This window comes from Metarhizium robertsii (assembly GCF_000187425.2).
Source record: "Metarhizium robertsii ARSEF 23 chromosome Unknown MAA_Scf_12, whole genome shotgun sequence".
Taxonomy (NCBI): domain Eukaryota; kingdom Fungi; phylum Ascomycota; class Sordariomycetes; order Hypocreales; family Clavicipitaceae; genus Metarhizium; species Metarhizium robertsii.
In genome coordinates this window covers 1-10,829 of record NW_011942152.1, presented here as the reverse complement: position 1 = coordinate 10,829, position 10,829 = coordinate 1, and the positions used below count along the sequence as shown (strand labels likewise).

The 10,829-nt window shown below is 52.7% G+C and overlaps 4 protein-coding genes across 4 annotated transcripts; 1 reads left to right on the top strand and 3 right to left on the bottom strand.

Moving 5' to 3' along the window:
• Nucleotides 1–16: 16 nt before the first annotated feature.
• On the bottom strand, nt 17–4,506 carry MAA_00093 (Ankyrin repeat-containing domain protein; the record flags this gene model as incomplete). The annotated part of the gene is made up of 6 exons (XM_007818091.1): nt 17–3,069; nt 3,124–3,219; nt 3,278–3,512; nt 3,568–3,876; nt 3,938–4,211; nt 4,277–4,506. The coding sequence occupies 6 exons, from the start codon at nt 4,504–4,506 to the stop codon at nt 17–19; spliced, it is 4,197 nt and encodes a 1,398-aa protein (XP_007816282.1).
• Nucleotides 4,507–5,747: 1,241 nt separating this feature from the next.
• On the top strand, nt 5,748–7,684 carry MAA_00092 (cation transporter; the record flags this gene model as incomplete). The annotated part of the gene is made up of 2 exons (XM_007818090.1): nt 5,748–7,035; nt 7,101–7,684. 2 exons carry the CDS (start codon nt 5,748–5,750, stop codon nt 7,682–7,684), a joined length of 1,872 nt encoding a protein of 623 aa, XP_007816281.1.
• A 136-nt stretch (nt 7,685–7,820) lies between these two features.
• On the bottom strand, nt 7,821–9,510 carry MAA_00091 (Carboxylesterase type B; the record flags this gene model as incomplete). The annotated part of the gene is made up of 2 exons (XM_007818089.1): nt 7,821–8,040; nt 8,105–9,510. The coding sequence occupies 2 exons, from the start codon at nt 9,508–9,510 to the stop codon at nt 7,821–7,823; spliced, it is 1,626 nt and encodes a 541-aa protein (XP_007816280.1).
• A 722-nt stretch (nt 9,511–10,232) lies between these two features.
• MAA_11647 (NAD-dependent epimerase) lies at nt 10,233–10,706 on the bottom strand (the record flags this gene model as incomplete). Its single annotated transcript, XM_011412562.1, has 1 exon — nt 10,233–10,706. One exon carries the CDS (start codon nt 10,704–10,706, stop codon nt 10,233–10,235), a length of 474 nt encoding a protein of 157 aa, XP_011410864.1.
• Nucleotides 10,707–10,829: the final 123 nt, after the last annotated feature.

Below are 10,829 nucleotides of genomic sequence, written 5' to 3'. Positions count from 1 at the left end.
AAGTGGGGCCGTTCCCTTACAGCCACAGCCATGAAGCTGACCCATCGGACCACGTCTTGGTAGGAGATTCGTAATATCCATGAACGAATACAACGTTAATTTTGCTTTGAAGCTCTGGGACAAACTTTCCCTGGTTGATCATGGTGTGGATTATTCGTGTAATTTCCTGGTTTTGTTCGGCTAGTTCTAATAGCTCTTCGACGCCGTCAAGGTGGGAGACAGATTTAAGCAACAGCTGTACCGTTGCAACTGATCCATTCCTCACTGCGATATGTAGCGGTGTCATGCCTTCGGAATCTTTGGCGTACGGGTTGGCTTGCCGCCGTAGGAGAGTAAAAACGACCTCCAATGAAGGGTTAGGCGATTCGCAGGCAAAGTGTAGCGGTGTTTGCTGGTCGTTTGTAGTAACATCGGTGAAGGCCCCGGACGCCAATAGTTCATCAACTACACCGGTCCAACCTCCAAATGCGGCAAGATGAAGTGGCGTGATTCCCTTGTCGTCTTGAGCCTCGGGGTCTCCCCCTTTGGACAAAATAAGCTGAACCACGTCTGTTGCTCCGATGGACGAAGCGACATGCATTGGTGTTCGATTCAGTTTGTCAGTGAAACTGGGGGGAAAGCCTTGTTCCAAGACAGCCAATACTGTAGTTGGTGAGACGCCTTCGCAGGCCATGAACAGTGGAATTTGGCCTCGCTCATCTTGGTTTAATGTTGCCGTGACAAGGAGTTTGACCATCTCGTGGTGGCCGCGCTCAACAGCCCAGTGTATGGGACGCATACCAAATGCATCAGTGGCGCAGAATAGTGAGGCGTGGTGGATGAGTTCCTGCACCAAATCTGTGTTGCCTATTGAGGTAGCAATATGGTAAACAGAAGGCTTCCGTGGATCATCTTTGTCAATATAATGGCAGCGTGCTCCATCATCAAGGAGATCTGCAACCAATTCCACGTCATTTCGGCGGACAGCAAGAGCAATTAATTGCTGAAAGGAATCCTTTGACCATTTTTTGTGATCAAAGGCGTTTTTTGCAATGCCTCGTACTGTCCCCCAGTCACATTTACCCATTTTGTCTATCCATATAGCCTCGCGGATCCAATCAGGAAGAAGAAGCTGCTCCGCGTCATGTCTTGATTCTGCCCAAGCTTTGTAATTCTCAATGGTTCTGCCGTATTGATCACTCGAGGCACTCTCCAGTCCATACCTTTGCATGACGGCCAGCGCCTTAGATCCAGAATTCACAACGGCACATCGTTGTTCTAGGGACAGATTCATATCCCTGCGCGGCAGTTGCCCTAGTATCTCGACATAGAAAACTTCCAAAACCTTTGCCAAATCGTGAGCAGCGAGTATACAAGGTATGGAAAAGGCAGAGACCGGTGGAAGCCTAGCCGGGGAGAACCCGCGGATAAGATCGCGAACCTCGGCGTTATCCCAGGGGCCGGCCAGCAGAGACAAAACCCGGACCGAATGGTAGTTGCCCCACTGGTCAGATGATTGGGCTATAGAGACATGCCTGGTCCAGTACCTTAAGGGATAACTGAAGTTTTCGACTGGCAGCGTGTACCTCTGACTCTCCAGGTCGTATGTCATCTGGCTGCTTCCTTGTATCAGATCTTGGAGCAACGTAAGACATGCGATTCCAATATGATAATGAAGGTGGAATCTGAGATGGCTGTCAGACAATTTCTGCAGGAGGAAAGTCTTGAGATCGTGGTGAAAGAGGGTCAGTATGCCGTTGGAAATTCTGACCAGTCCGAGAAGCTTCGATTCTAAAGCATGTACTCCTTGCATTGTATCAGTTTCGGGGAAAGGCTTGCTCGCATTTCTCTCGTCCGAAAGAGTAGTGTCCATCTTATAATCTTCATCACACCAAGATACAAACTCTGATGGAGAGGGAACCAAGGCATTTGCCTCGGCGAGATTCAGAGGCCGCTCTGCCACCGCAATCAAGAAAAGCAGACTCATGTGCCTCCATCCGCGAAGTATGATCAAATGATCAAATGCCCAGTGATAAAGCTTATCAATCTCAGTTTCTGGTTCTAGATGCCCCATGCGGCACTCTTCCAAGGTGGCAGTGAATGCTTTCATGTCATCAAGTGAGGATAGTCCGCCTAGGATTTGACGAGCCAGACTTACAGCCAGGTGGGACCGCATACATATAGAACGAATCTTCCCAGCCAGTAGCATCAACTCATTTTTCCTAGACGGAATCACTCTGTACTTCTCGTGCACGGAACGGAAGAGAATATCGAGGTTTTCATCTGGTTGAAGAACAGGCTCAAAGTTATGTAGCGTGTCCAGAGCCACGATGTGCTTCAAAGAATGTATCTGAGCAGTATCGCAGCTGAGGCAGACTTTAACCTGCTTGCTTCTCATTGTCTCAATTAACTCAAGGAAACGCTGAAATAGAGACTTGGATATCTCTGAGGAGTTGTCCAGACCGTCAATGACCATGATGACCTCGCCAACTAGCTCGTCGTGGATAATCGATATCAGTATCTCAACAAGTTCCGGAACAGTGAAGGGGCTGATAAGAAGGTCCTTGCTGCTCAATCCACGGGTCGACTCGGTCTCTCGTGATAAGGTATCTAGATCAGGGCACATCTTTTTCGAATCCTCGTCATATGCGGTCCAATTTTGCTCATCCCACTCCGGCCAACTTGGTCTCGCACGACCAAAAACACGATGATTCGGGAAGTGACGAGCCAGGACAGGCATAATCTCGAGAAACTGGAGTAGGAATTGGTTGAGCATCTGAACAATGACATCATCCGAGCCTAGAGTATTTCTATAGAAGTAGCTCAGCACACATCTTCGAGGGGTATCGTCGAGGTCCTCTTCCTTCTCCACACCAAGGAAGTGAGCTATTCGGTATGTGAGCGTCGATTTCCCCGATCCTCTGGGTCCTCGGATAATAAGCAGACTATCGGAGTCAAGCCATTCCCTGAAGCCATGACTGTTCACTACCCATTCGGTTTTGCTCAGCGTGTCTCGGCTGCGCATAGAAAGATCATCCGTAATATACGACTGCGGGAAGGCCAAAAGTCTCTTTAATCGGCGCAGCTTGACTGCGTGTCATATTAGGAGTTGAATGAAAATCTTGGCATTAAATAAAGGCTTACCAGTGGGGGCGAATTGATACATGATGGATGGCGGTATTAGAGTGGCATTATCATCCTGGTCACTTGGCTTGTGTAGAGTTTTTGAAGACAGAAGAGCTGTAGACGAGTTCAGTCATGGTTCTCAAATCTCGTAAAGAAATCATGTCAGCAGTACCTTGGACAGCAAATACAGTACTCAGCTCCATCCTAGACGGCAGAAGCGCGACTGGGGTGTTGGAGATGGACACATCGAGGTTCCCGGGGACAGAAAGGATGGCTTGGATGGCATTGCTAAGCAATAGGTAACCGGGATCGAGGCGACTTTCGAATTGACACATGGTGATATAGTTCCCTGGGAGTGTCTCGCGCGTCTCGCACGGATGATGAAGCCCATTCTCGAAGCTCGTGACCTGTTTTTTTATCAGTACTGGTTATGAAGGGAACTTTTGCTGAGCTTTGAGATACCAGAATAGGCAAACTGCCTCCGGATGCTTCGTGCTGTTCAAAAAATGAGAAGATGCGCATCTTGGTCGCCTCAAGAACCGGGTAGAACTTTGACAAGACGTCGACGGCCGCTCTCACGGCAACAGCGTCCAAGTTGGCAGAAGATTCGGGGAACGTGCCGGCTACTTCATGAACTCTTTGTAAGATGGGCTGCCACCCGCCCACAGATACGGAACTGTGCGGTGTGCCAAGGAAGATGACGCCTCTCATGGAATGGAGAATGCTTCCGCCGATTAAGTCTTCGGAGTCTTGCATACATTTAATACACGCCTATTAAAGTGTTTGGTGAGAAACATGGCAAGTTGGGGGGAGAAGAGACATGGCAACGTACTGCTTTAAGCAGGAAGCCAGCGAGACTGTGTGCGATAAATATTATCGGCTTTCCCCCGTAGCCACCTTGTCGGGCATTTCCGAGCACGCGTACTAGGTTGCTGGCCGTCTTTTCTATATCCTCAACACCAAAATGCGTCCATATCTTGGTGTCATAATTGAACAACACCACTCGGGCTCCTGGGAAGTCATCGACGACGTAGTCCGGCCAGAACACATCTCCGCATCTCCAAGTATCATATCTATCCACAGCATGCGAGTGCAGAAAGACAACACTGCAATATGCACTGTCAGCTCCAGTCGCGTGGTTTCTTGGGTTGCCATTTCAGACTCATCTTACTCAAAGTCAAAGTGTTGCTTTCGAGATCGGGATTCAATGTAGACTCTGCTATCCGCTTGAGGGTGTATTTTCATGCTCGACTCGGCGTCATCGAGAAAGAAGGTCTCGATCGACATGTCTCTCCCCAACTCTTTTGGTGCGAATGAATCTCCCGTTCCCAAAACATCAGCGTCGAAGCTCTGGGAACTGGACTGCATCATCGAGTTCCGAGTAACGGGACGAGGGTCCATCTTTCGCAATTATGACAAATCGTTGCCTTCACGGTGGTTGTAGACTGCGGTCGCCTGCCAGGCTGAGAATGGGAGTGGCTTCGCAACCCCCTAAATACTGGGTAGACGTGAAACATGACGGATAGAACAATGAATGAGATGATGTAAGCTCTTTGAAGTTGTATCGGACCAGGTCTGCGCACCGAATGAACAACGAGTGCGGCAGCTCGAGACAAAGGAATCGGTGGGGTCATTTGCGTCAGGTTCTGAACCTTTGTTGACGTGAGAGGCGATCATTTCCCGCACTACGGAGCAAGCAGCCAAGGTTTTGGAACGAACAGTCAATGAAGTCGTCTCGCTGGCGGACTGCACAAGGCCACCGCAATACACGTCCATCATCCTCTCGATCGGTCAGTGTGCCACCACATGTATACTCCGTAGAGAGGAGGATACAACCAAACATAAAAGTGGTCGCTGGTGCTACGTCCTGTATAGGATGATGATTGCGATCCAAAGTTTACATGATCTCGGTCTTCTGGTAGTTTGGGTTGTCGAAAAGGATCTTTGGAGTTTACACAATAGAAAGCCCCCCCCGGCTCCCCCCTTCTGTAAAACACCTACGTGTGGAATTGTATTCAAATACCGAGTAATTTTTTTTTTGGTCTGGGAAATAGGCGAGTCTGCGGCGGAAGCCCAGGCATCTGTGAAAACTGACAATATCTCACGTCGGCGAGTTGTAATACCAAGTCGCTGCGGCCGACATCGGCATTGGGTAACTGTCTTGACTGGCAACGAGACATGCATCAATGTGAAGGGTCAACTTGAGCGAAGTGCATCGGGGTCGGCCCAAAGGGCCATATGACCCGTCATCACTCCCATCGCTACGCCCGAGCATGGTTGCACAGGTCTGACCATGCATTGCCGTGCGGACATGGTTCATGACGCGACTGAAACAATTTTGAGCTTTAGGGTAGGTTAAGTTGACGAATGAAACATTGATTGGACCAATTGACGGCTGGCTGGACGGTGGGGCCGCGGCGGCGCACCAGAGCAGGGGCGGCAGGTGCTGGTCTGACGGCTGCTTCCGTCTGCTGCCAGTTGACCAGTAATCTCACGGGAAGAGTCGTGCTGGTCTCGTTCAAGTGCCATTTCGTTGATGATGGAAAATTTCAGAAGCCAGCATCGCCGACCTTTTAAGCAGCCCGTGCCCGCCACGGCCCTCGAGGAGATGAGTGAGTGCCAGACAGGCCAGTTCAATGGAAATGAGTCTCCGAAACGCGCAGCACGGCACATGCGCGCTCTTGGCCGCGGCTTGGCGGCGCGTCTCCCGCCTTGGCAGCCACCACGTCAACTTCGTCTCTCTCCACTACGCCTACTTCATCTTCGTCTCGTTGATCAGCTCCGTCGTGTTTTGGCTGTTGTCGGCGCCAAAACTCTCCGTCACCTATGTTGACAGCCTGTTCATGGTCGTGTCCGGCGTCACGGAAACCGGTCTCAACACAGTCGACCTCAGCAAACTGACGACGGCACAACAGGTCCTGCTCTGCTTGCTGATGATCTGTGGCAGTGCCGTATGGGTTTCAATATGGCTTGTTTCCGCGAGAAAACGCTCATTTCGCCGGCTTCTGGCTCGAAATGGCCTGGCTCGGCCTCCATTGGACCGTCGACAGAGCGTCCATGTACCCTATCCTGGCGCCTACCAGAATGCCTCGGACAGTGAAGCCCGTGAGGCAAAAGCGACCGAGGGCGATGCAGAGCCGTTCGAGGGACTGTCGGTACAGGCATCCCGTCTCAGTCCTCCTGCACCTTTGGGGAGCCGCAACAGACGTTTGCTCAACCCTGGCTCTGAACAAGCGCTTGGCGAACCCTTGGAGGAACCTACGCCCAACCCTCTAGCGTTCCTGACAAGCAAGAACATGGGACGAAACGGCGATTTCATCAACCTGACTGCCCAAGAGAGGATCCAAGTCAGTAGCATCGAGCACAAAGCCCTTCAACTACTCTCTCTCATTGTTCCGCTGTACTTCACCCTCTGGCAAGTCCTTGGCTGCCTCGGCCTGGGAGCTTGGATTGCCACAAACCAACCGCGCCCGGCTTTGGAAAACGGCATCAATCCATGGTGGCTCGGCATATTCAACGGCGTCTCTGCCTTCAACAACTCCGGCATGTCGCTGCTCGACGCAAACATGGTGCCGTTTCAGGCGGCCTACTATGTCTTGGTGACCATGGGCCTTTTAATTCTGGCCGGGAATACGGCCTACCCGATATTTCTTCGGTTTCTCCTTTGGTCTGTGTTAAAGGTCCTGCATGTCTTCCCTGAAGGACCCATTGTCACTGAATGGCGGTCGACCCTAGAATACATCCTGCGCTATCCCCGCCGTGTCTACACAAACTTGTTTCCTACGCAGCACACCTGGTGGCTTGCCTTCATGGTACTGATGCTAAATGGCATAGACTGGGCGGCATTTGAGCTTCTCAACATCGGAAATCCCGTCATCTCTGCCATACCCTTTGGACCGCGCATCATGGACGGGCTCTTCCAGGCTGTCGGTGAGTCGCTTCCTTCTGTCCCATGGGGTTTATTCTCCACAGCTGCTAACCAATACTGCCTACAGCGGTCCGATCGGGAGGCTTTTACATTGTCCCCATTGCCAAGACACACATTGGTCTTCAAGTGCTCTATGTCATCATGATGTACATTTCCGTTTACCCAGTCATCATTACCATGCGCAACTCCAACGTGTATGAGGAGCGCTCCCTGGGACTATTTGCCGTCGAGTCAACCAAAGACGAGGAATACGTCGATCCATACGCCAAGGCCCTCAGGTCGTTTCGAACAAGGCGGCTGTTCATCTCGCAGCAAATTAGGGGTCAGCTGGCCGATGACATCTGGTTGCTCGCACTGGCCACATTCATCATCACCGTCATCGAAGCGCCGCACTTTGCCGAGGATCCAGTATCATATAGTGTTTTCAACATTATATTTGAGATTATATCCGCATACGGCTGCGTTGGAATATCCGTCGGCTCGCCCGGAGCCAATTACAGTTTTTGTGGTGGCTGGCGCGCTGGCAGTAAGCTGGTGGTTTGCCTTGTCATGTTGAGAGGCCGGCATAGAACACTGCCCGCCAGTCTGGATTATGCGGTACGTCCTGCCGGAAAGGACATACAAGAAGAAGTACTCGAGGAGCATCATTAGCGCGGCGTTTGAAGCCTTTAGATTTACATTGATAGAGCATTATACCTTAGATATCTCATAGAATATGATTATCCTCAATCATCTTATAAATTGTTTCAGGGCTCGGTTCGCTTCTGACTACACATCCAGTGCACAATCAGTTTTGTGAGAATATGGCACCAAGCTCTCGAAGCTCGTTATATCTCGCATCCTTCTCAATCGCAACATCCATCTTACTTGTGAGCACCTTGACCTCGTCGATGGTCCTTGTACCAAAGTCAAAGTCCTCATCACCACCAACAAACGCAACCAGTATCTTGACCCATGTATCCAACATTTTGCGCTCCTCATCTGTCGGAAGCTGATTGATGGAATAACTGCGCTAATTAGAACTCACAGCCTCCACATCGACGCGCACAGGAGAAAAGTCAACAAACTTACTTCCACAGGGGCCCGTCCATGGCGTGACTAACCCCGTACTCCATCGGCGCAACCGTCTCGTCAATGAAGCTCAATCTATAATCAATTCGATACCGCCAAATATCCCTCGTCGTGAGCCCATGTCTGCTCAGCGCGTCAACCAAATACCTACTCGACGCTCGAACTTGTCCATCCGCAATGATTCTACCAAACGCGTCCTTCCAATCCCTAATGTCACGCGACTTTGGGAGCGAATACTGTCCGAGAATCTTGGCCGTCGCCGCAGGGGAGTAGTAATTCGCCGCCTGGAGCCGCAACGACTCCAGAGTCGGCTCCGTCGGCCCATTAAACTGCGCGTACAGCGTCTCCTCATTAGCAACTTCTCCTATGAGCAGCTTCATCCCCCGCGACGCAAAGGCCTCCGCAAAGGCCTCCGACTGCAGGTACTCGACCATGCCGGCGTGGAAAAACAGCCCGTCCGTCACAGGGCGAAAGGTATGGCTCTTCAAGTGGCGGATGCATTTCACGAGGTCTGCTTCGCTCGTGGCCCGAAGCCGCGCGAGCCTCTGCGCCGGCGGCAACGAAGCCGGCATACCAAAGTGCTCACAGACCTCGTCGAACTGCGCCTCGGCGTCCTGCACAGTCTTTGGCTGCGCGGGAATCGCATTCGACGACATCCACGCGCGGCGAAACAGCTTTCCTGCACGCGGATTGCGATGCCGTCGGAAGTCATGTAGAATCTGCGCCTCGACGCCGTACGCACCCGCGCTCCTGCCCGCAATCGTCATGTTGTCCACGTCCCCCCCAAACGCGGCAATGTTGTCGTGCACCCATTCCAGGGCGAGCCTCTGGTCCCACAGGCCAAAGTTGCCTGCGGCCTCGCCGCCGCTCTCCTCGAGCAGGGCGCCCGAGGACAAGAAGCCGAATACGTTGAGGCGGTAGCTCACGGCTACGACGATGGCGTTCAGGCCCCCCGTGGAAATCAGCTCGGTCGGGTCGCTGGCTGCGTCGTGGCATGCGTCGCCGACCTGGAACCACCCGCCGTGCAGCCATACCATGACGGGCCATTTTGCAGTCGCGGCTGCGTCGGCGGGAACCGGGGTCCATATGTTGACGTACAGGCAGTCTTCTGTGCCCTTGACGCCGTCATTCGCAGAGTTGACTTGCCCCGTGGCCAGGTCGCGGTCCTCCTGTGCCGCGGGGGGACGCAGCTCCGTGGCGTTGAATGGCTGGTTGGCAGGGGAGTATGTGAATGACGGAGGGAGAGGGCGAGGCTTGCGCCATCGATGCTGGCCGGTGGGAGGCAGCGCGTACGGCACGGCGGCATAGCGACGAGCTTTGTTGTCGTACTGCAGGCCTGTGATGCTGCCGCGGGGGCCGAGGTCGACGGTGTGTTGTTGAGTAGTGTAGGAGAGTGTGTTTCCCATGACGATGTGTGTGCTTCGTTGTGGTGGCGATGGTTTCTAACCGTGTGCTTTCGGTACGGCGGCATATATATGTGAATACTGCTCGCCAAGTCGGGTATTGAAGAGAGACCGAAGTCGGTTTCGGAGGTCAGATTAGAACCCGACTTTCCGAGGTTTCTGGCTCGACGGATGCGGGGAGCAAGGTGGAGGTGGAGTTCCGTCGAGGTTCCGATTCGGAGATGGCCGGCGAGGTTCCAGCCGGGCTGGAGGCCCGAAGCGGCTGTAGTGCGCCGGGACGAGACGGGAAAATTGGCAGACCTCGGTGCTGCGTTTGGCGCGTTGTCTTGATGACACTCCACAGCTGAATCTTGGCCACATTGGAACAATCGTGACTGGCTAGATGAACTACTGAAGCATGGTAACTTGGTTTCCAATTGTTGTCATATTTGCCTAGCAGCCACGCAAAAGATTAATAGCTTCGCAACTCGTCAAAAACCGAGGTTGTTTCTCTATAACCTTCAAAACGAGAGCTATAAACTAACCCGCCTCCCCCGCTGCTCTTTCCTTCTTTAATTTTCGGAAGCGTAGCCAAATCTAGGAAGAGAAAATGCTGTGAATCCAGTATCCGTTGCGGCTCAAGCAACTAGCATGCGGAGTAACAGCCTATCGCACCAAAAAATGGGCGTGGCCACGCCACATGTATTGATGTGTTAGTACCCCCTATATCCTGTGCGACACAGCTATCACCACTCCAAAAAGCCTGATCCAAGAGTACTCGCGCCACTTTCGTCCCTACATTTTGCAAACTCCGGCCTGGGAGTCAGCATGATATTGAAATCATCACCCTCCCTGATGGACATGGTCCCCAGCACAGGTCGCCCCTCGTCGGCACGGGGGAACCTTGGGCTTCCCACCAGCTCGACGTCGAAGCGGTGCAGGAGCGTGGCTACAAAGATCGTCACGGAGAAGCGGGCAATGAACCGTCCGCTACACATGGTCTTGCCACCGCCAAACGGCCGGAACGAGGGACTGCGAGGCAGGTTCTTGTTGCTGCGCCAGCGCTCGGTGCGGAATTGGTGCGTGGCATCGCCGAATATGCCCTCGTCGAAATGCAGCAGTCGATGCGGCACAAGGATACGGCTGCCCTTGCGCATGCGCTTCCCGCCAATGACGGTATCTCGTGTGACGAACCGGACCGACGCTGACCAGCCCAACATGCGCAGCGTCTCGTGCCAGACGGCATCGACCTCGGGACACTTTGCGGCATCTTGGATCACGGACGGGTCTGCAAGATCGGGTCCGCGAAATGCCGGCGCTGTTTCCCTACGGTAGGCGGCTAG